This window comes from Bubalus kerabau, chromosome 10 (assembly GCF_029407905.1).
Source record: "Bubalus kerabau isolate K-KA32 ecotype Philippines breed swamp buffalo chromosome 10, PCC_UOA_SB_1v2, whole genome shotgun sequence".
Classification (NCBI taxonomy): domain Eukaryota; kingdom Metazoa; phylum Chordata; class Mammalia; order Artiodactyla; family Bovidae; genus Bubalus; species Bubalus kerabau.
The window spans coordinates 58,927,696-58,953,553 of NC_073633.1; the positions used below are offsets into that span (position 1 = coordinate 58,927,696).

The 25,858-nt window shown below is 40.5% G+C and overlaps 1 protein-coding gene across 6 annotated transcripts in view; it reads right to left on the reverse strand.

Annotated features, from left to right (window-relative positions):
- Positions 1 to 25,858, reverse strand: part of TEX9 (testis expressed 9) — a 101,366-nt gene that overhangs the window by 26,979 nt on the left and 48,529 nt on the right. For 3 of the 6 annotated variants that reach the window (XM_055537876.1, XM_055537875.1, XM_055537880.1), the window contains one exon: positions 8,638 to 8,772. The exons of 1 other annotated variant lie outside the window; for it this stretch is intronic. In XM_055537876.1, coding sequence (XP_055393851.1) covers positions 8,638 to 8,772 — 135 coding nt within the window. Of the gene's footprint in view, positions 1 to 6,285; positions 6,339 to 8,637; positions 8,773 to 20,272; positions 20,456 to 25,858 lie in introns of those variants that run through there. 2 more of the 6 variants (XM_055537879.1, XM_055537878.1) reach the window with 2 other exon arrangements.

The window sequence follows — 25,858 nt, forward strand, 5'->3', positions numbered from 1 at the left end:
ATGAAAATGGAAAAGCTACAATAGATGCTACAGGAATACAAAAAATCATAAAAGACTATAAGCAACTACATGCCAATAAAATGGACAACCTAGAAGCGGACAAATTCTTAGAAAGATACAACCTTCCAAGGCTGAACCAGGAAGAAACAGAAAATATGAACAGTTCAGTCACAAGTACTGAAATTGAAATTGTGATTAAAACCTTCCAACACACAAAATTCCAGGACCAGATGGCTTCAAAAATGAATTACATTAAACATTAAGAGAAGAGTGAACATGTACCCTTCTGAAACTCTTCCACAAAGCTGGAGACAAAGGGAACACTCCCAAGTTCATTCTACAAGGGGACTATCAGCCTGATCCCAAAACCAGACAAAGACATCATAATAAAAGAAAATTATAGGCCAATATCACTGATGAACACAGATGCAAAAGACCTCAACAAAATACTAGCAAACAGAATCCAACAACACATCAAAAGAATCACATACCATGATCAAGTGGGATTTACCTCAGGTACACAAGGATTGTTCAATATCTGCAAATCAGTATGATAAACCACACTGAATTGAAGAATTAAAAACATATCATCACAATAGTTGCAGAAAAAGCTTCTGACAAAATTCAACACCCATTTATGATAAAAAAAAAAAAAAGAAAAAAACAAAACAACTATCCAGAAAGTGGGCCTAAGCGTAATGTTATAGTTGTTTAGTCTTTAAGACTACTGGAGTGGGTGGCCATTTCCTTCAAGGGGTCTTCCTGATCCAGGGATTGAAACCACATCTCCTGCATTGCAGGAAGATTCTTTATCACTGAGCCACCTGGGAGGCTCAGAAAGAACCTAATTCAACATAATAAAAGCAATATAGACAAACCCACAACAAACATCATTCTCAATCACTTCAGTTCAGTTGCTCAGTTGAGTCCTACTCCTTACGACCCCATGAATCACAGCACTCCAGGCCTCCCTATCCATCACCAACTGCCAGAGCTCACTCAAACTCATGTCCATCGAGTTGGTGATGGCATCCAGCCATCTCATCCTCTGTCGTCCCCTTCTCCCCCTGCCCCCAATCTCTCCCAGCATCGGGGTCTTTTCCAATGAATCAACTCTTCGCATCAGGTGGCCAAAGTATTGGAGTTTCAGCCTCAGCATCAGTCCTTCCAATGAACACCCAGGACTCATCTCCTTTAGAATGGACTCGTTGGATCTCTATGCAGTCCAAAGGACTCTCAAGAGTCTTCTCCAACACCACACTCCAAAAGCATCAATTCTTCGGTGCTCAGCTTTCTTCACAGTCCAACTCTCACATCCATACATGACCACAGGAAAAACCATAGCCTTGACTAGATGGACCTTTGTTGGCAAAGTAAGATCTCTGCTTTTGAATATGCTATCTAGGTTGGTCATAACTTTCCTTCCAAGGAGTAAGTGTCTTTTAATTTCATGGCTGCAGTCACTATCTGCAGTGATTTTGGATCCCAGAAAAGTAAAGTCTGACACTGTTTCCACTGTTTCCCCATCTATTTCCCATGAAGTGATGGGACTGGAATCCATGATCTTCGTTTTCTGAATGTTGAGCTTTAAGCCAACTTTTCACTCTCCTTTTTCACTTTCATCAAGAGGCTTTTTAGTTCCTCCTCACTTTCTGCCATATGGGTGGTATATTCTGCATATCTGAGGTTATTGATATTTCTCCCGGCAATCTTGATTCCACCTTGTGCTTCTTCTAGCCCAGCGTTTCTCATGATGTACTCTGCATAGAAGTTAAATAAGCAGGGTGACAATATACAGCCTTGATGTACTCCTTTTCCTATTTGGAACCAGTCTGTTGTTCCATGTCCAGTTCTAACTGTTGCTTCCTGACCTGCATATAGATTTCTCAAGAGGCAGGTCAGGTGATTTGGTATTCCCATCTCTTTCAGAATTTTCCACAGTTTATTGTGATCCACACAGTTAAAGGCTTTGGCATAGTCAATAAAACAGAAATAGATGTTTTTCTGGAACTCTCTTGCTTTTTCCTTGATCCAGCAGATGTTGGCAATTTGACCTCTGGTTCCTCTGCCTTTTCTAAAACCAGCTTGAACATCTGGAAGTTCCTGTTTCATGTGTTGCTGAAGCCTGGCTTGGAGAATTTTGAGCATTACTTTACTACCGTGTGCTGCTGCTGCTGCTAAGTTGCTTCAGTCATGTCCGACTCTGTGCGACCCCATAGATGGCAGCCCACCAGGCTTCCCCATCCCTGGGATTCTCCAGGCAAGAACACTGGAGTGGGTTGCCATTTCCTTCTCCAATGCATGAAAGTAAAAAGTGAAAGTGAAGTCGCTCAGTCGTGTCCAACTCTTAGCGACCCCATGGACTACAGCCTACCAGGCTCCTCTGTCCATGGATTTTCCAGGCAAATGTGTGAGATGAGTGCGATTGTGTGGTAGTTTGAGCATTCTTTGGCTTTGCCTTTCTTTGGGATTGGAATGAAAACTGATGTCTTCCAGTCCTGTGGCCACTGCTGAGTTTTCCAAATTTGCTGGCATATTGAGTGCAGCACTTTCAAAGCATCATCTTTCAGGATTTGAAATAGCGCAGCTGGAATTCCATCACCTCCTCTAGCTTTGTTCGTAGTGATGCTTTCTAAGGCCCACTTGACTTCACATTCCAGGATGTCTGGCTCTAGGTGAGTGATCACACCATCGTGATTATCTGGGTCGTGAAGATCTTTTTTGTACAGTTCTTTTTTGTATTCTTGCCACCTCTTCTTAATATCTTCTGCTTCTGTTAGGTCCATACCATTTCTGTCCTTTATTGAGCCCATCTTTGCATGAAATGTTCCCTTGGTATCTCTAATTTTCTTGAGGAGATCTCTAGTCTTTCCCATTCTGTTGTTTTCCTGTATTTCTTTGCATTGATCACTGAGGAAGGCTTTCTTATCTCTCCTTGCTATTCTTTGGAACTCTGCATTCCGATGCTTATATCTTTCCTTTTCTCCTTTGCTTTTTGCTTCTCTTCCTTTCACAGCTATGTATAAGGCCTCCTCAGACAGCCATTTTGCTTTTTTGCATTTCTTTTCCATGGGGATGGTCTTGATCCCTGTCTCCTGTACAATGTCACGAACCTCATTCCATAGTTCATCAGGCACTCTATCAGATCTAGTCCCTTAAATCTATTTCTCACTTCCACTGTATAATCATAAGGGATTTTTTTAGGTCATACCTGAATGATCTAGTGGTTTTCCCCACTTTCTTCAATTTAAGTCTGAATTTGGCAATAAGGAGCTCATGATCTGAGCCACAGTCAGCTCCTGGTCTTGTTTTTGCTGACTGTATAAAGCTTCTCCATCTTTGGCTGCAAAGAATATAATCAGTCTGATTTTGGTGTTGACCATCTGGTTTTGTCCATGTGTAGAGTCTTCTCTTGTGTTGTTGGAAGAGGGTGTTTGCTATGACCAGTGCATTCTCTTGGCAAAACTCTATTAGCCTTTGCCCTGCTTCATTCCGTATTCCAAGGCCAAATTTGCCTGTTACTCCAGGTGTTTCTTGACTTCCTACTTTTGCATTCTAGTCCCCCATAATGAAAAGGACATCTTTTTTGGGTGTTAGTTCTAAAAAGTCTTGTAGGTCTTCATAGAACCATTCAACTTCAGCTTCTTCAGCATACTGGTTAGGGCATAGGTTTGGATTACCGTGATATTAAATGGTTTGCCTTGGAAACAAACAGAGATCATTCTGTTGTTTATGAGACTGCACCCAAGTACTGCATTTCAGACCCTTTTGTTGACCATGATGGCTACTCCGTTTCTTCTAAGGGATTCCTGCCCACAGTAGTAGATATAATGGTCATCTGAGTTAAATTCACCCATTCCAGAAGCACGCCGGCTGTGACGGACCATGCAGAAGCGTGCCGGCAGCAACAAACCATGCTGAAGCACAGCCAAGAGGAGCTACCCCTTGCCCAAACTCGGGGGGGGAGGCGACCGAGAGTGCCAGGCTGAGTCAGCACCGGAGCGGCAGAGAGGAGCTACCCCACGTCCGAGGTCAGGGGCGGCGGCCGAAAGGAGGTACTGTATGGCCAAGGTTAGGGAAGGCGGCTGAGAGGAGCAACCCCACGTCCAAGGAGTGGTGGCTGCACGGGTGCCGGAGGGCCAAGAGGAGCTACTCCACATTCAAGGTCAGGAGGGGTGGCCGTGAGGAGATACCCTTCGTCCAAGGTAAGGAGCTGTGGCTGCACTTTGCTGGAGCAACCGTGAAGAGATACCCCACGTCCATGGTAAGAGAAACCCAAGTAAGATGTAGGTGTTGCAAGAGGGCATCAGAGGGCAGACACACTGAAACCATAATCACAGAAAACTAGCCAATCTGATCACACGGACCACAGCCTTGTCTAACTCAATGAAACTAAGCCATGCTGTGTGGGGCCACCCAAGACGGATGAGTCATGGTGGAGAGGTCTGACAGAATGTGGTCCATTGGAGAAGGGAATGGCAAACCACTTCAGTATTCTTGCCTTGAGAACCCCATGAACAGTATGAAAAGGCAAAATGATAGGATACTGAAAGGGGAACTTCCCGGGTCGGTGGTGCCCAATATGCTACTGGAGATCAGTGGAGAAATAACTCCAGAAAGAACTAAGGGATGGAGCCAAAGCAAAAACAATACCCAGTTGTGGATGCGACTGGTGATAGAAGCAAGGTCCAATGCTGTAAACAGCAATACTGCATAGGAACCTGGAATGTCAGGTCCATGAATCAAGGCAAATTGGAAGTGGTCAAACAGGAGATGGCAAGAGTGAACGCAGACATTCTAGGAATCAGCGAATTAAAATGGAATGGAATGGGTGAATTTACTTAGATAACCATTATATCATTCTCAATGGTGAATACTAAAAACATTTACTGTAAGATCAGGAACATGACAAAGATGTCTACTCTTGCCATTATTATTCAACATAGTTTTGAAGTCCTAGCTATGGCAATCAGAGAAGAAAAAGAAAAAAAGGAATCCAAATTGGAAAAGAATTGTAAAACTGTCACTGTTTGTAAATTACGTGACACTATACATAGAAAATCCTAAAGATGCTACCAGAAAACTACTAGAGCTCATGAATGAATTTGGTAAGCTGCAAGGTTAGAAAATTAATACATAAAAATATTTTGTATTCCTATACACTAACAATGAAAGATGAAAGAGAAATTAAAGAAAATATTCCACTTAGTGTGGCATCAAAAGAATAAAACATCTAGGAATATACCTACCAAAGGAGACAAACATGGATAGAGGAGCCTATTGGGCTACTGTCCATGGGGTCGCAAAAAGTCAGACATGAATAAGCAACTAAGCACAGCACAGCACAACAAGGAGACGAAAGAACTGTACTAAGAAAACTATAAAATACTGATGAAAGATATCAAAGATGATGTACAAACAGATGGAGAGATATACTATTCTCTTGGATTGGAAGAATCAATATTGTGAAAATGACTATACTACCCAAAGCAGTCTATAGAGATTCAATACAATCCTGATCAAATTATCAATAGCAATTTTTCACAGAATTAGAACAAAGAATTTTACAGTTTGTATGGAAACACAAAAGACCTCAAATGACCAAGCAATCTTGAGAAAGAAAACAGCTGGAGGAATCCAAGCTGCATGAATTAAGACTATATTACAAAGTTACAGTCATCAGAACAATATGGTACAGGCACAAAATCAGAAATATAGACCAATGGAACAGGATAGGAAGCCCAGAGATAAACCCACACACCTATGGTCAGCTAATCTATGACAAAGGAGCAACAATATACAATTCAGAAAAAACAGTCTCTTCAATAAGTGGTGCTGGGAAAACAAAACAGCTACATGTAAAAGAATGATATTAGAACACTCCCTAATAACATATACAAAAATAAACTCAAAATAGATTAAAGACTAAATGTAAGGCATGATACCATAAAATTCCTAAAGGAAAACATAGGCAGAGAACTCTTAGACATAATTTGCAGCCAAGAACTTTTTCAATCCACCGTCTATAGTAATGAAAATAAAAACAAAAATAAATAAATGCAAACTAATGAAACGTAAAACCTTTTGCACAGCGAAGGAAACCACAGACAAGAAGACAACCCTCAGAATAGGAGAAAATATTTGCAAATGAAGCAACTGACAAGGGATTAATCTCTGAAATACAGAAACAGCTCATGTAGTTTTATAACAAAGAATCCAATTAAAAAAAAAAAAAATGAGTGGGGGGACTTCCCTGGAAGTCCAGAGGATAAGACCTCACCTTCCACTGTAGGGGGTGCAAGTTCCATCCCTGGTCAGGGGGCTAAGAACCCACAAGCCTTGTGGAATAAAGAAACACAAAAAATATTTAAAAGATGCAATATTGTTAACAAATTAAATAAACACTTCAAAAATGGTTCAATCAAAAAAAAATTTTTTTAATGAGTGGAAGTTCTAAATAGACATTTGTCCAAAGACATACAAATGGCCAAGAGGCACATGAAAAGATACTCATCATCACTAATCAATAGAGAAATGTAAATCAAAACCACAATGAGGTATCACCTCACACTAGTCAGCATTCAGTTTAGTTCAGTCACTCAGTCGTGTCTGACTCTTTGCGACCCCATGAATCACAGCACGCCAGGCCTCCCTGTCCATCACCAACTCCCGGAGTTCACTGAGACTCACATCCATTGAGTCAGTGATGCCATCCAGCCATCTCATCCTCTGTCGTCCCCTTCTCCTCCTGCCCCCAATCTCTCCCAGCATCAGGGTCTTTTCCAATGAGTCAACTCTTCACATGAGGTGGCCAAAGTACTGGAGTTTCAGCTTTAGCATCATTCCTTCCAAAGAAATCCCAGGCCTGATCTCCTTCAGAATGGACTGGTTGGATCTCCTTGCAGACCAAGGGACTCTCAAGAGTCTTCTCCAACATCACAGTTCAAAAGCATCAATTCTCCAGCGTTTAGCCTTCTTCACAGTCCAACTCTCACATCCATACATGACCACAGGAAAAACCATAGCCTTGACTAGACGGACCTTTGTTGGCAAAGTAATGTCTCTGCTTTTGAATATGCTATCTAGGTTGGTCATAACTTTCCTTCCAAGGAGTAAGCGCCTTTTAATTTCATGGCTGCAGTCACCATCTGCAGTGATTTTGGAGCCCAGAAAAATAAAGTCTGACACTGTTTCCACTGTTTCCCCATCTATTTCCCATGAAGTGATGGGACCAGATGCCATGATCTTCGTTTTCTGAATGTTGAGCTTTAAGCCAACTTTTTCACTCTCTACTTGCATGGCCATCGTCAAAAAAATGTACCAACAATAAATGCTGGAGAGGAGGTATAGGAAAGGGAACCCTCTTGCTCTGTTGGTGGGAATGTAAATTGATACAGCCACTACGGAAAATAGTATGGAAGTTCTTTAAAACACTAAAAATAGAGCTTTCATATGATCCCATTCCTTGGCACATATCCAGAGAAAACTACAATTCAAAAAAGATACATGTACCCCAGTGTGCACTGCAGCATTATTTACGATAGCCAGGACATGGAAGAAGCAACCTAAATGTCCATCAACTGAGGAATGGATAAAGATGTGGTACATATATATAATGGAATATTACTCAGCCATAAACAAGAATGAAATAATGCCATTAGCAATGACATGGACAGACCTAGAGATTATCATACTGAGTAAAGTAAGCAAACACACAAAGACAAATATCAGATGATGTCACTCATATGCAGAATCTAAGAGAACAAATGAACTTATCTATAAAACTGAAACTGAGTCACAGATCTAGAAAACAAATTTATGGTAATGAGGAAGTAAGGGGTGGGGAAGAGATAAAGTGGTAGACTGGGACTGACATATACATACTACTATATATGAAATATATAACTAATAAGAACCTCCTATTAGCTCAAGGAACCCTACTCAATACTTTGTAATGGCCTATATGGGAAAAGAATCTAAAAAACAGTGGAGATATTATATATATATATATATATATATATATATATATACACACATATATATATATATGTATATATTACTCACTTTGCTGTACAGCAGAAACTAACACAACATTGTAAATCAATTATACTCCAATAAAATAAAAAACCTCACACATTCTCAAGTCTCACCCCATACTACTGAATAATAAAATCTGTGGGTGGGACCCAGGAATCTGTTTTAATAAGCCCTCCAGGTAATTCTGACATGTGCTCAAATTTGACAACCAGTGCCCTGGTAATATAGCCTCTTGTGTTATATATATTGGAAAACTGATGTTCAGAGGATTTAAAAGACTTGAGAGACAAGAAACATTTTTCCACCATTTATGCCCACAGTGTCTGGCATGTAATATGGGCATACGATAAAGATTTGTTGGAGGAAAAAATGAATGCCTCCTCCAAAGAGTTGTGCTATCACCTAATGATGGTGCTAGTCTAAACAATATAAACCTAACTTACCAGAAATATACATATTCCTAATGAGTGTGTTTCTTTGAAAAGATATGTTCACCATGACATCAAGAATTATAATTTAAAAACTATTACTTTTGAGTGTTGCGTAAAAAAGGAAGTTAACAAAGGTGACCACTAACAAAACTATTCCATTTTTCCATACCTTGTTATTTTGCTGTAGTTTACTTAACTCTAGTTTATACTTCTCTGCTTCTTCTAGAGCTCTATTTAAGCGAACTTCCATGGCACTTTGACTAGCAACAGCCTGTTTTTGTAGTCTTCTTTTATTCTCTAATTCCTGTACAGCAAAAGAGACAGATAAAACATTTATAAACATAAGTTCTCTCTGATATTTTCAATATTTTCCATTTCTATATTCCTCGCTTTCTCCTAAATTATACACAGACACATACACAGCCAGAGACTGAACACTGAATGATAGAGGTTTCAGGGAATTCCCACGCTGAATTGGTTTTAGGAAAATATATCCTTAAAGATATAGTCACAAATCAGGATTTCAGATTGCTTTTTGTTTGGAATTTTCTGCCTCTTTTTACTGATCCCAAGATATAGTATACATTTCTTCTGTATTTACTTTATAAACAACTTTTTATAACCATAGTTCTCTTGGAAACCTCCCAAAACACCAATTTAAGACATAAATTCTCTCATTAATACTGTGCTTGTGTAAACCCGATAAAATATATCATTTAGGAAATATCTGTTAAATACAGAGCATTCTATATTAGCCAGATAAGAAAACCCCAATTCTGAGCAAAAATAACAGATTTTAAGGATATTTTTCACATCCTGGTGTGGGTTTAGACCTGCGTTTCTTCAAACAGACTAAGAGCTGCTGTTGAAGAATCTACAGGCCACACAGGAAGAAACATGAACATATAGAATAAACTCCAAATTCCATCCCAATCTGGCACCATAATCTCATCTACTCCTACAAATGTACCTTCAGCTCTACGGGTAGTACTTGCTTGGATCTCTCCTGAAGAGTCATGATGTTTCTTGCCTCTGACCTTTTGCTCACGCTCTTCCTTCTGCCCTGATTTCTCTCCACCCCTCATTTTTAACTGGCTAACACCTATTCATCATCCTTTAACCCTCAGTTAGGGCTATACACTAGGGTTTTACCTTCTCCCAGGAGCCTTTCCTCACTATCTTCTCAGGCTGGATGAAGTACCCTTTCTTCAGAGATTCTATGGCACATTGATACATATATCATAGTGCCTGCTTGTGTGGAACTGATCTCCATTTACTTAATTTCCCTCACTATCCTGTAAGCTCCTTGAAGATAGGAAGTACTTTAGTTTCTATGTTCCCAGCACTTCGGTGGCAAATAAAAAGCACTAATACCATGTTTACTGAACTGAATTTATTTTGTAATACTTAACTCACTCTATTTTGCATGCCCTACAATGTCTAGTACATCACATTATACAAAGAAGATAATAAATATCATGGAATTGAAATGATGCAGTTAATAACAGAGTTGTCCATTTTCTTCTAATTTTTTCTCCTGGCTATATCACTATGTTTTATTTGAAAACTGATCTCCTTTGCTCTGAGTAATTAAGGGGAAAACAAAACAAAACACATGCTGCTCTTTATGCAGGTTTCTAAACAAATCAAACTGTGTCTGGATACCATCTGCTCTCACCAGCCTTCTTCACAGCTTTGTGGGTGGTAGCGACACTAAGAGCAGCCTGACTTCTCTCACTGTTCACACGGAAAAGACAGATTCTCATTAGCTACCAAGGCCACAGCTCTTGCTGCTTCATTTCAGCCTCTTCTCATAACAATACAGAAATCAATCTTTGCCCTTCTCTTTCTTGCTAGAGACTCTGTAACCTACTCCACAGAAAAATGAAAACCCTTCTTTACCACATGATGGTCCCCTATCAATAAATCAATACTAAATCAATACTGCCCCATTTCTTGGGAAAAGTGAAAAAGAAAAAGGATAGAAGAATAGTAAAGTAGGAAATAAAGTTTTCCTATATGAGAAAATCCACTAAGCAAAGGGTTAATCTTATCAAAAACTTGAAAAGCTTTCTGTTTTCAGCTACGCTTAAGTACTTTTTACAAAAGAAAGTACAGACAAGATACCAATGTTATTATTGAGTATTTTTAAGATGAAAACTCTCTCCTAAAACAAGTCTATTATTACCCTATAAATTAAGAAGTTTACATGTTGCTAGAGAAAAATTTTATAAAATCACAAGTCCTGAAGTTTATACTAACTTTAAAAGGAAAAGCTGGATAGCTTATAGAAAATCAAGTCTAACTTTAAAACTCAAATACTAAGATATCCAAGAAGAAATAATTTGTGATTGTTCCATAATTTTTAATGCATTCATAAGGCACTGGGAGAGCACAAAAAAGAGGTATACACTGGTAACCAAGTGAAATGAAAGTCACTCAGTCGGGTCCCACTCTTTGGGATCCCATGGACTATAAAGTCCATGCAATTCTCTAGGCCAGAATACTGGACTGGGTAGCCTTTTCCTTCTCCAGGGTATCTTCCCAACCCAGGGATCAAAAACCCAGTCTCCATCGAATTCTTTACCATCTGAGCTATCAGGGAAGTCCTCGGTAACCAAAGTACAAGTCAAATATAGCAAATGCTTCAAGAATCACACAGCCACAGTAATTCAGATGAGGAATAATCAGATAAGGACAAATAAATGAGCAGACAAGGATCTAGAAACAAGTGGCTGAGGTTCAAAACAATAAATTTGGAATTGAAAAACCTGACAGCTGTGATCAATTCAGTTCCTACATCTGAAATTGGGAGTAATATATATGTCTAATAGGTTTTACTTATTCAACACATTTATCCAGCACTTACTAAATTGCCAGTATTATACTACATGATGGGGCATCCCTGATAGATCAGACAGTAAAGAATCTACCTGAAATGCAGGAGACCTGGGTTTGACCTGCGTCAGGAAGATCCCCTGGAGAAGGAATGGCTACCCACTCCAGTATTCTTGCCTGGAGAATTCCATGGACTGGGGAGGATAGCAGGCTATAGCTCAAGGTGCTGCAAACAGTTGGACATGACTGAGCGACTAACACAACAGCAACAATACTACATGATGGACATATAATTAACCCAAGTTCTACTCTCATAAAGGTTGCACTCTAGAGGAAGATACAGATGATAAACACATATCTACTTACTCATATGTAACATCTTATAGTAATAAGGCCTATGAAGAAAAAGGATAAGAGGACAGAGTAGGGAATTTCCCGGCAGTCTGGTGGTTAGGACTCTGTGTTTCCACTGCCATGGGCCTACATTTAATCCTTGATCAGGGAACTAAGATCCCACAAACAGCTTGGCATGGCCAAGAGAAAAAAAAAAGAGGACAGAGCAATGGGTAAGATACATAATTAGTTAAGATACAGCAGTTAGGGGAAGGCTTCCAAATGAGGGAATGATTCATGTCTAGATCTGGAGGAACAAATAAGACAAAGACCCTGAGGTAGAAATCCATGTGACATATTCAAAGATCACATTCAAAGGTCAGTGTGGCTTCAGATGAGTGACACATGCAGTTTTAGGCCTTGAGATCGCAGAAACAGTCAGGGAGATGTTAGACAGACCTTGTAAACCCTACCTCAAAGTTTGGATTTTATTCTGAATGACATGAAAAATCTCTGGAGTGTTTTAGTAGGGGGTGTGTGTGTGTATGTAGATCTAAGTTTTTCTAAGGATTGCAATTAACCCTTGAACAACATGGGTTTCAATGTGGATCCATTCACATGTAGAAACTTTTCAATAGTAAATACTACAGTAATACATGGTCTACTGCTGGTTGAATCTGTGGATGTGGAACTATGGATACACAAGTACAAAGGAACTGAGAACACACAGGGCCTGGGGCTCAAAGAAAGATCACAGCAAGAAGTGGAAACATGGAAGTGATGAACATACGGATGGTACACCAAGCCTTGGAAATGAAAGACGTATCTCAGAACTGGATGAAGACAGAGAAAAGAGTCAAGGACTGAGCCTTGGATACTCCAACATGGAAAGGTCAGGAAAACAAGGAAGCAAATTATGAGTGTGATGCTCCAGAAGTTAAATCAAGTGTTTAAGAAGGAAGAAATAAACTATGTTAAATACTGTTGGTATCAATTACTATGAATAACAAAAACTGACTAGAACTGTCACTGTGAATTACTGAGAAGCAGAGTAGAGATGGAAGTCTAATTTTTAATTTCAAGAGAATGGCAAATGCTGAATAGAGAAATTGAGCATAGATAACTATTTTAAGAAGCTCTGCTATAAAGTGGAGTAATGATACAGGGCTAGAGATAATTATGAAATCTAGGGAAGTTTCTAAAAATATACATATTGGAGATCCTATGGCATGTTTGTATGCTAATGCAAATAATTACACAGAGTAAATTTGATTTTTGCAAGAGAAAGAAAGATAGGATAATCATAGGAGCTAAGTCCTTGAGTAAGAGAGACTGTATGGGATCCAGTGTACAGTGAGGTGATAAGCTTTAGACAAAAGAGGGAGTAATTCATCATAATGAGGGGGAAAGCAGAGTAGATAAGAGTACAGAGACCAAGAGACTGACAGTAAAATTTGCTGTTTTCTTAGTAAAATAGGAGGGAAAAGTCATGAACTGAGAATGGTAACAATGGAAGAGGCACTAGATACATGAGGGGAAAAGACTACCTGTTTAAAAATCAGCTCTGACCATGGGAGAGGAAACTGACTTCTCAGAAAGTAGGAAAGGAAAACAGCACTACACTTGATATTTATAAATAAAATTAAAATAGCACCAATCTGGTTGGCTGTACACTTAGGCAGGGAGTATGGGGGGGGATTAGGTTGGGTTTTGCCACACAGCAGTAGCAGGGAAATTAAGAATATATTCAATAAATAACATAAGTCATGCACCATGGAACCAAAATTGGGGAAGAAGGATATAAACAACATGGGGGAAGGCGTAGAGCTATGTAATAAAATATATAAAAATGAGACTACACAAATATTAAATATATGTTGCTGCTGCTGTTGCTAAGTCGCTTCAGTCATGTCCGACTCCGTGAGACCCCAGAGACGGCAGCGCACCAGGCTCCCCCGTCCCTGGGATTCTCCAGGCAAGAACACTGGAGTGGGTTGCCATTTCCTTCTCCAATGCATGAAAGTGAAAAGTGAAAGTGAAGTCACTCAGTCACGTCCAACTCCTAGCGACCCCATGGACCACAGCCTACTCGGCTCCTCGGTCCATGGGATTTTCCAGGCAAGAGTACTGGAGTGGGGTGCCACTGCTTTCTCCAAATATATCTATAGATATAGATATAGATATAGATAGATATAAATATCTATAAATATATATATTTATAAATATATAAATAAATATATCTATCATATATAGATATGATAGATATACAAATATTAAGGAGTTGGACATGACTGAGTCCATGGACATGACTGATATATATAAAATATATATATAAATATCTATAAAAATATAGATATAAATATAAATATATATAGATATAAATATATAAATAAATATATATATATATATATGATAGATATACAAATATTAAACCAAGCCAAGGTACCATTCATATCATGATTTTGCAGGACACATATAGGCAAAAATGCAAAAAAGCTTTCTTTGCAAGATAAGGAAATGACTTGAAGGAGGTGAGAAAATGCTTTTGAGGAGTTTTTATTATGAAAGTAGATAAGAAGAAAGCAGCTTTAGGAAATGACACAGAGATCAATTTTACCTGAAGCAAGGTAACTAAAGGGCAGACTTTTTTTTTTTTAAAGGTGAGTTACTAATGTTCATAGGAGTGTTAATATGACATATTCACAATAAGAGAAACTTGTGGAGTGTACCAGCAAGTTTATTTTAACCAAAAAACAAAATAAAACAGATTAAGTCTTCCAGCCATGAAGAAATAATAAATAGCTAATATAAAAAGGCACTGTAAACAGCTAGAAAAAATGACTAAAGTATGTTAAATAACTATTTACAAATACTGGAAAACAGTAGGGTTGTGATTCCTGAGAAAAGGGAAACAAATGAGTTTTACAATCACCCCAGCATTCTTCTGGGAGACAATTTTCACACAGTACCTACAGGGAAGAGAAAATGCAAAAAGAGTCCAGAGGTCCATTGAGTTGAGGAAACAGATCAGAGTTGAGGAGACTGAAGCAGCTGGGAATTTATATGAAGGTTCAAGTAAGGAGGAACTACATTAGGAGAGAGCATCACAAATCTACATAGGAGGTCCCCTGAGTCTACTGTGGACTAGGCCACACGTTAATACATGGAAACCCAACAAGGCCAGACAAAAAACAATTGGGGAGCTGTAAATACAGCAAATCCCATAGGTCATACAGGGCAGGAAGACATTTGAGCTCTAACTAGGCAGAATGGACAGTCCTCAATGATCATCTGGGGTACTTGGTGGAGATCATGAAAGGTCTCTTGTGTTGTTGGAAGAGGGTATTTGTTAGGACCAGTGCATTTTCTGGGCAAAACTCTATTAGTCTTTGCCCTGCTTCATTCCGTATTGCAAGGCCAAATTTGCCTGTTACTCCAGGTGTTTCTTGACTTCCTACTTTTGCATTCCAGTCCCCTATAATGAAAAGGACATCTTTTTTGGGTGTTAGTTCTAAAAGGTCTTGTAGGTCTTCATAGAACCGTTCAACTTCAGCATCTTCAGCGTTACTAGTTGGGGCATAGACTTGGATTACTGTGATATTGAATGGTTTGCCTTGGAAACGAACTGAGATAATTCTGTCGTTTTTGAGATTGCATCCAAGTATTGCATTTCGGACTCTTTTGTTGACCATGATGGCCACTCCATTTCTTCTGAGGGATTCCTGCCTGCAGTAGTAGATATAATGGTCATCTGAGTTAAATTCACCCATTCCAGTCCATTTCAGTTCGCTGATTCCTAGAATGTCGACATTCACTCTTGCCATCTCTTGTTTGACCACTTCCAATTTGCCTTGATTCATGGACCTGACATTCCAGGTTCCTATGCAATATTGCTCTTTACAGCATCAGACCTTGCTTCTATCACCAGTCACATCCACAGCTGGGTATTCTTTTTGCTTTGGCTCCATCCCTTCATTCTTTCGGGAGTTATTTCTCCACTGATCTTCAGTAGCATATTGGGCACCTACTGACCTGGGGAGTTTCTCTTTCAGTATCCTACCATTTTGCCTTTTCATACTGTTCATAGGGTTCTCAAGGCAAGAATACTGAAGTGGTTTGCCATTCCCTTCTCCAGTGGACCACATTCTGTCAGATCTCTCCACCATGACCCGCCCATCTTGGGTTGCCCCACGGGCATGGCTTAGTTTCAATGAGTTAGACAAGGCTGTGGTCCTAGTATGATTAGATTGACTAGTTTTCTGTGAGTATGGTTTCAGTGTGTCTGCCCTCTGATGCCCTCTTGCATCACCTACCATCTTACTTGGGTTTCCCTTACCTTGGGCATGGGGTATCTCTTCACAGCTGCTCCAGCAAAGCGCAGCCATTGCTTCTTACCTTGGACGAGGGGTATTTCCTCACCGCTGCCCTTCCTGACCTTCAACGTGGGATAGCTTCTCTAGGCCCTCCTGCACCCGCGCAGCCACGGCTCCTTGGATGTGGGGTTGGTCCTCCCGGCCAAAGCCCCTGGTCACCAGATGGTGAACACCGAAATCAGATTGATTATATTCTTTGCAGCCAAAGATGGAGAAGCCCTATACAGTCAGCAAAAACAAGACCAGGAGCTGACTGTGGCTCAGATCATGAGCTCCTTATTGCCAAATTCAGACTTGTATTGAAGAAAGTAGGGAAAACCACTAGACCATTCAGGTATGACCTAAATCAAATCCCTTATGATTATACAGTGGAAGTGAGAAACAGATTTAAGGGACTAGACCTGATAGAGTGCCTGATGAACTATGGAATGAGGTTCGTGACATTGTACAGGAGACAGGGATCAAGACCATCCCCATGGAAAAGAAATGCAAAAAAGCAAAATGGCTGTCTGAGGAGGCCTTATATATAGCTGTGAAAAGAAGTGAAGTGAAAAGCAAAGGAGAAAGGAAAGATATAAGCATCGGAATGCAGAGTTCCAAAGAATAGCAAAAAGAGATAAGAAAGCCTTCTTTAGCGATCAATGCAAAGTAGACAGGAAAACAACAGAATGGGAAAGACTAGAGATCTCTTCAAGAAAATCAGAGATACCAAAGGAACATTCCATGCAAAGATGGGCTCAATAAAGGACAGAAATGGTATGGACCTAACAGAAGCAGAAGATATTAAGAAGAGATGGCAAGAATACACAGAAGAACTGTACAAAAAAATCTTCACGACCCAGATAATCACGATGGTGTGATCACTGACCTAGAGCCAGACATCCTGGAATGTGAAGTCAAGGGGGGCTTAGAAAGCATCACTACGAACAAAGCTAGAGGAGGTGATAGAATTCCAGTTGAGCTATTCCAAATCCTGAAAGATGATGCTTTGAAAGTGCTGCACTCAATATGCCAGCAAATTTGGAAAACTCAGCAGTGGCCACAGGACTGGAAAAGGTCAGTTTTCATTCCAATCCCAAAGAAAGGCAATGCCCAAGAATGCTCAAACTACCACACAATTGCACTCATCTCACATGCTAGGAAAGTCATGCTCAAAATTCTCCAAGCTAGGCTTCAGCAGTATGTGAACCGTGAACTTCCTGATGTTCAAGCTGGTTTTAGAAAAGGCAGAGGAACCAGAGATCAAATTGCCAACATCCACTGGGTCATGGAAAAGGCAAGAGAGTTCCAGAAAAACATCTATTTCTGCTTTATTGACTATGCCAAAGCCTTTGACTGTGTGGATCACAATAAACTGTAGAAAATTCTGAAAGAGATGGGAATACCAGACCACCTGATCTGCCTCTTGAGAAATTTGTATGCAGGTCAGGAAGCAACAGTGAGAACTGGACATGGAACAACAGACTGGTTCCAAATAGGAAATGAGTGCATCAAGGCTGTATATTGTCACTCTGCTTATTTAACTTCTATGCAGAGTACATCATGAGAAATGCTGGACTGGAAGAAACACAAGCTGGAATCAAGATTGCCGGGAGAAATATCAATAACCTCAGATATGCAGATGACACCATCCTTATGGCAGAAAGTGAAGAGGAACTCAAAAGCCTCTTGATGAAAGTGAAAGTGGAGAGTGAAAAAGTTGGCTTAAAGCTCAACATTCAGAAAACGAAGATCATGGCATCCGGTCCCATCACTTCATGGGAAATAGATGGGGAAACAGTGGAAACAGTGTCAGACTTTATTTTTCTGGGCTCCAAAATCACTGCAGATGGTGACTGCAGCCATGATATTAAAAGACGCTTACTCCTTGGAAGGAAAGTTATGACCAACCTAGACAGCATATTCAAAAGCAGAGACATTACTTTGTCAACAAAGGTTCATCTAATCAAGGCTATGGTTTTTCCAGTGGTCATGTATGGATGTGAGAGTTGGACTGTGAAGAAGGCTGAGCGCCGAAGAATTGATGCTTTTGAACTGTGATGTTGGAAAAGACTCTTGAGAGTCCCTTGGCCTGCAAGGAGATCCAACCAGTCCATTCTGAAGGAGATCAGCCCTGGGATTTCTTTGGAAGGAATGATGCTAAAGCTGAAACTCCAGTACTTTGGCCACCTCATGCAAAGAGTTGACTCATTGGAAAAGACTGATGCTGGGAGGGATTGGGGCCAGGAGGAGAAGGGGACGACAGAGGATGAGATGGCTGGATGGCATCACTGACTCAATGGATGTGAGTCTGAGTGAACTCCGGGAGTTGGTGATGGACAGGGAGGCCTGGTGTGCTGCGATTCATGGGGGTCGCCAAGAGTCGGACATGACGGAGCAACTGATCTGATCTGATCTGATCTGATGAAAGGTCTCTTTAGGGGAAGCATTAAGGGTAGAGTTGAACTATCTCTGAAGGCTGCTCTAGACACACTCTTGTAAAACTTAAAAACAGGCCTCAAAAGGATTAAACTGGCAAATAACTACCTATAAAAATCCAACACTGTCTTCAAAAAGTACACTAAATAGAATCATTCAACAATAGCATTCAGTAAAAAAGCACTAACCAAGCCAAGAAGCAGGAAAATGTGACCGATAGCCAGAAGAAAAAAATCAGTCCATAGAAACAAAACCATAAGTGAGAAATATAACGGGTCCAGCTAACAAGGCTGTCAAAGAGCTACTTTAATTATACATAAGTGATTAAAGCAAAACATTAATTTAATAAGAAGATAAATTGAAGATGCAAAGGAAAATCAAATGGAACTCTATAGATGAATATATAAAAATGAGTATCTCTGCTTAGGTATAGGGGCATACTAGACATTACAGGTAGCTCAGACAGTAAAGAATCTGCCTGCAATGCAGGAGACCCGGGTTCAGTTCCTGGGTCAGGAAGATCCCCTAGAGTAGGAGATAGTAACCCACTCCACTATTCTCACCTGGAGAATTCCACGGACAGATGAGCCTGGTGGGCTACTGTCCATGGTGTCACAGAGAGTCAGACACAACTGAGCAACTAACACTAACAGACAGTACAAAGAAAATATCAGTAACCTACTGAAGATACAGCAATATACTATCCAAATAAAGAACATAAGAAAAAAAAAAGGCTAAAAACAGCTCATCAGTAACCTAAATATTGATATTATTAATGTGGAAATATCAAGTAATTTAACAGAAGTATAATTATAGTCTCAAGTCAGGGAGCGAGGTAGGAACCCACAGATTCAAAAAGCTTAACAAGGGCTTCCCTGGTAGCTCAGTGGTTAAGAATACACATGCCAATGGAGGAGACATGGGTTCAATCCCTGGTCCAGGAAGATCCCACATGCCAGAGGGCAGCTAAGCCCATGAGCCACAACTACTGAGCCTGTGCTCTAGAGCCCAAGAGCTGCAATTATTGAGCCAACATGTCACAACTACTGAAGCCTGAATGCCTAGAGCCCAGTGCTCTGAAACAAGAAAAACTTCTCACTGCAATGAGAAGTCCATAAGTTCAGTTCAGTCAGTTCAGCGGCTCAGTCATGTCCGACTCTTTGTGACCCCATGAATCACAGCACACTAGGTCTCCCTGTCCATCACCAACTCCCGGAGTTCACTCAGACTCATGTCCATCGAGTCGGTGATGCCATCTAGCCATCTCATTCTCTGTCGTCCCCTTTTCCTCCTGCCCCCAATCCCTCCCAGCATCAGAGTCTTTTCCAATGAGTCAACTCTTCACATGAGGTGGCCAAAGGACTGGAGTTTCAGCTTTAGCATCATTCCTTCCAAAGAAATCCCAGGGCTAATCTCCTTTAGGATGGACTGGTTGGATCTCCTTGCAGTCCAAGGGACTCTCAAGAGTCTTCTCCAACACCACAGTTCAAAAGCATCAATTCTTCAGCGCTCAGCTTTCTTCACAGTCCAACTCTCACTCCATACATGACCACAGGAAAAACCACAGCCTTGACTAGATGGACGTTTGTTGGCAAAGTAATGTCTCTGCTTTTGAATATGCTGTCTAGGTTGGTCATGCACTGCAACAAAAAGTAGCCCCTACTTACTGCAACTAGAGAAGTGCCCACACAGCAATGAAGACCCAGCACAACCAAAAATAAATAAATAAACTTATTTAAAAACAAGTTAGGGAAGAAAAGCTCAACAAACTTCAGGCAGAATACAAAGTCCATACTGAGAAAACTGAGAAAGCACATCATTATGACATTGCTGAAAACCACCAACAAAGAGAGTGTCTTAAAAACAGAGAAAAAAGACACACTGCCTACAAAAATTGGAGAAGGAAATGGCAACCCACTCCAGTGTTCTTGCCTGGAGAATCCCAGGGATGGGGGAGCCTGGTAGGCTGCCGTCTATGGGGTTGCATAGAGTCAGACACGACTGAAGCAACTTAGCAGTAGCAGCCTACAAAAATAGAACAAAAAGAATTACTGTGGACTTTTAGTCAGAAACTATACAACATATAAATCAGAGTATATCTTTAAACAAAGAAAACAAAAAACAGTCAATTGATAATTCTATACCTTGTGAAAAATATCCTTCAAAAATTAAAGCGCTCAAAAACACACAAGTGCATACAAAAACTGATAAAATCTGAATAATGTCTATGAATTGTACCAATGTCAGTTTCCTCATTTTAATGCTGTACAATTATGTTAGGTATTAGCCTTGAGGGAAACTGAGTGAAGGGCACACAGGACTTCTCTGTACTGTTTTTGCTACTTCATGTGAATCTATAATCACTTCAAAATAAAAAGTTTTTTTTTTTGGGGTAAGGAAAAACAGTCTTTTACAGAGAAACAAAAAGAGAAGTAGTGACTAGTAAACTGGCACCACAAAAATTGAAAAGGTAGTTATTTAGAAAAAAAGAGAAAAGGTACGTATTTCAAGCAGAAGTACGGAAAAACATCCAGAGTGAAGAATACAAGAAACGGCAAATGTCTTCATCTCTTTAAAATACAAATGACTGTTAAAAGAGAAAATGTTTTGTGTTATATGACATTTAAAGATAAATGTATGACCACAAAAGCAGCAGATGGAGTATACTGTGAGAGTGTTACGTTATATGTGAAATACAATAACATGATTTGAAGGTAGACTGTAATATGTTAAATATGTATATTGTAAACCTTAAATCTAAACCTAGCTATAGCTAATGTTGGAGAAAAATTGAATACTAAAAAATATTCAATTCAAAGGAGGAAAAAGTAACAGAGAACAGTTTGGAAAAATAGGAAACAAATAGGAAGATAGCAAATTTAAATCCAAAAACCAAAAACTGTATTAATGTAAATGAACTAAACATTCCAATAAGAGACAAAGGCTGTCAGAGTGGATAAAGAAGCAAAAGTCAATTATGTGGTTTCTGTAACAAACTCATTTTCAGTAGAGACAGATTAAAAGTAAAAAGATGACAAAAGACAGTCAAGATGGAGGAGTAGGAGAATGTGGAGTTTATATCTCTCCAAATGCATTAAGAATCATCTATAAATGGAACAGTTCTCACAGAGCACTAGCTGAACACTAGCAGAGGACCTCAGACACCTAAAAGGACACGAAAGATCCCCACATAACCAGGTAGGACAAAAGAAAGACAGGAAAAGGAAGAGCAGAGGAAGAGGGACAGGACCAGCACTTCCGGGTGGGGAGCTAAAGCAGAAGAGAGGTTCCTGCACCTGATGAAGTCCCCTTATTGTTGGGGAAATCAGATGGGAAAGAAGGGGAGTTTCGGCTGTTATTCAAAGGAGAGCAGAGCAACAGTCTGAGGCAGGCAGGACCGAGTGAGACCTACAAGGAAGACAGGGGTTTGGTACTGGAACTTGGCATTTAGAGACAAAACCTGGGGAGAGGACTCTAGTTAGTTGCAGGGAGATGGTCTGAGGGGACAGGAGTGAGGAAATCCACAACCTTGAATGCCTGTGGAGGAAACACTGAAGAGAGGTGTCACTGTTGAGCGATGCGAGAGGGGTGGAGCCATTTGTAGCCTCTCTCCCCGGGCACCGGCCTTTCCTCCCAAGGCACTAGGAAGGGCTCTGGCTGGGGCCAGCTCTCTCATGCCATGGTTGCCAGCTTCCCTCTGAGCCCCTCGTCCCCACTGGGGCTCCAGCAACTCCAGCTGCTGATGCCTCCACACCCCTTCCTCACTGAGGTGTATTCCTATGTTCTGGGGAAGCCTCAGGAGCAGATTCCTATGGGTGGCCCACATGCAGAGGTGGGGCTCCAACTACAGCTGGGCCCCAGGGGCTGTGCAACTAAGGAACAAAAAGTGAAACCACTCCTCCCAGCTGGGCAACCTAGAACTGACACCACCACAGCCTTTGTAAACTAAGTAAGTACCGACAGAACATCTGAATGGATAATGAGTACTCATGCAGCCAAGACAGGTCTTACCTTTAGCAGCTTTACACTTTGTGAGCATATATACGTGGGGGCTGGGCCAGGCCAGAGGATGAACTCCCCCCATTGTGCCTACAGTGGATCCATATCCATGATAACTGCATCCTGGGACCTGACTTCAATGGATCTATGCTGGTGGCCTGATGAAAATAACATCTGACAGACACTAGGGCCAACTACAAGCATATCCACAGTTAAGGTGGGGCCCACAGCAGTGCCAACAGCAGTGGACTCTGAGAGCTCATACAACAGGAATGACATAACAGCTCACACCCACTGGTGAACAGCTCCAGAGGAGGAATACTCAGTGGCTTTCCTCCCAGTGGGAATGCTCCAATTCCAATTTCTTACATATGCAGACCAAAAACACACCTAAGAAACAGACCTGGGGGCCTTAATCCAACAACTACGGAAGAGAACCCACCTCTGACAGGGTAGCGACAACAGAGCACAAAGGAGGCTCTGCTCAACATCCAGTGCATACGCTGGTTACCACAACGTAAGTCACACCTCCTATAAAGGGGATAACTGCCAGAATACACATAAGAAAGAAGTGGCAGACACCTATACTAAAAACAACACATGCACCAAAAAATATTACACCTACAAAGGCTATACAGGATTGTTTCTACATAAAATAGCCCTCAAATACAGTCTGAGGGTCTGGCACTGGGTGGAAGAACCCTTGGGGCATAGTCTTAAAGGCCAGCAGGACTTTAGGAGTGTAGGAGTTCCACACGGCTGGGGAAAACAGAGATTCTACTCTGGAGGGTGCACACAAGGTCTCACATGCACTGGGATCCTGCAAAGAGCAGTACCTCAACAGGAACCCAGGCTACACATACCAAGGGGTCTGAGGTCAACTACGACTCACCATGAAGGCAAAGACACTGGTGGGGGAAGTCCCAGGGAAACAGATCTGAATGAGCTCTCTTGGAGGTCTACATTTTGGCACCAAGATCTGGCTACACCCAACAACCTGCAGGCTCCAGTGCTGAAAGCCTCAGGCCAAACAACAACCAAGATGGAACACAGCCCATTACAGAAAATAGGATGCTGAAAGTCATACTGAATTCACAGCTACCGAAAAACACACCCCATGACATGGCCTTGCTCATCACAAGAGACAAGAGCCACCTCTACCCACCAGTGGGTAAGTACCAATCCCTCCCACCAAGAAGTCTGCATAAGCCCCTAGACCAACCGCACCCACCAGGGAGCAGACACCAGAACAAGAGGAACTAAGATTCTACAGCCTCTGGAAAGGAGACCTCAAACACAGAAAGTTAGACAAAATGAGACAACAGAGTAATACGCTAAAGAGGAAGGAACAAGCTAAAAACTCACAAGAACAACTGAATGAAGAGAAGACAGGAAATCTACCTGAAAAAGAATTCAGAGTAATGATAGTAACAATGATATCCAAAATCTTAGGGAAAAAATGGAGGCAACCTGAATACACCACCAAAGATAGTCATCAAATCACAGGAGAACAAAAGAGGAAGGGAATAAAAAATCTACAAGTTCAGTTCAGTTCAGTTGCTCAGTCATGTCCGACTCTTCGCAACTCCATGATCGCAGCACACCAGGCCTCCCTGTCCATCACCAACTCCTGGAGTTCACTCAGACTCACATCCATTGAGTCAGTGATGCCATCCAGCCATCTCATCCTCTGTCATCCCCTTCTCCTCCTGCCCCCAATCTCTCCCAGCAGCAGTCTTTTCCAATGAGTCAACTCTTTGCATGGTGGCCAAAGTACTGGAGTTTCAATTTTTATATCTTCTTGGATTGATCTCTTAAACATTATGTAATGTCCTTCCTTGTCTCTTGTAATAGTCTTTAAAGTCTATCCTATCTTATATTAGTATTGCTATTCCTGCCTTCTTTTGATTTCCATTTCCATGGGATATCTTATTCCATCATATCACTTTCAGTCTATATGTGTCCCTAGGTCTGAAGTGGATCTTTCATAGACAGCATATATACAGGTCTTGTTTTTTATCCATTCAGCCAGTCTATGTCTTTTGTTTGGAGCATTTAAACCATTTACATTTAAAGTAATTATGGAAGTGTATACATACATACACACAAATAAAAATTGTATATATGCTTCCCTGGTGGCTCAGACGATAAAGAATCCACCTGCAATGCAGGAGACATGAGTTTGATCCCTGGGCTGGGAAGATTCCCTGGAGAAGGGAACTGCTACCTACTCCAGTATTCTTGCCTGGAGAATCCCATAGAGAGAGGAGCCTGGCAGGCTAAAGTCCATGGGGTCGCAAAGAGTTGGACACGCTGAGTGACTAACCACACATAGGAGCACCTCAATGTATAAGGCAAATGCTAACAGTCACAAAGGGGAAAACCAACAGTAACATATTAGTAGTGGGGAACTTTAACACCTCACTTACACCAACGGACATCATCCAAACAGAAAATTAATATGGAAACACAAGTCTTAAATGTCACATTACACCAGACAGACTTAACTACTAACTATAGGACATTCTATCCGAAAGTAGCAGAATGCACTTTCTTCTCAACTGTACATGGAACAATCTCCAGGATAGGTCACATCTTGGGCCACAAATCAAGCATCAGTAAATTTAAGAAAGATGAAATCATATCAAGCATCTTTTCCAACCACAACTCTGTAGGATTAGAAATCACTACAGAAGAAAAAAAATATATATATATATATATATATATATAAAACACAAACACAAAGAGGCTAAACAACCAGTGGATCACTAAAGAAATCAAAGAGAAAATAAAAAAATGCCTAGAGACCAATGAGAACACAACAACCTAAAACCTATAGGAGGCAGCAAAAGCAGTTTTAAGAGGGAAGTTTATAGCAATACAATCTTATCTCAGGAAACAAGACAAATCTCAAATGAACAACCTAAACTTAAAGCAACTACAGAAAGAACAACAAACAAAACCCAAAGTTAGTAGAAGGCTAGAAATCAGAAACATCAGAGCAGAAATAAATGAAATAGAGATGAACAGAACAATAACAAAGATCAATAAAACTAAAGGCTGGTTCTTTGAGAAGATGAACAAAATTGATAAAGCTTTAGCTACATTCATCAAGAAAAAAGTAAGAGGACTCAATAAAACTAGAAATGAAAAAGAAGTTACAACAGACATTACAGAAATACAAACGATCATAAGAGATTATTACAAGCAACTAAACAGAAATAAAATGGACAACCTAGAACAAATGGACAAATTCTTAGAAAGCTGCAATCTTCCAAAATTGATCCAGGAAGAAATAAAAAATATGAACATATCAATTACAAGCACTGAAATTGAAACTGTGATTAAAACCTTCCAACAAACAAAAGTCCAGGACCAGATGGCTTCACAAGAGAATTATATGATGCATTTAAAGAAGAGTTAACACAC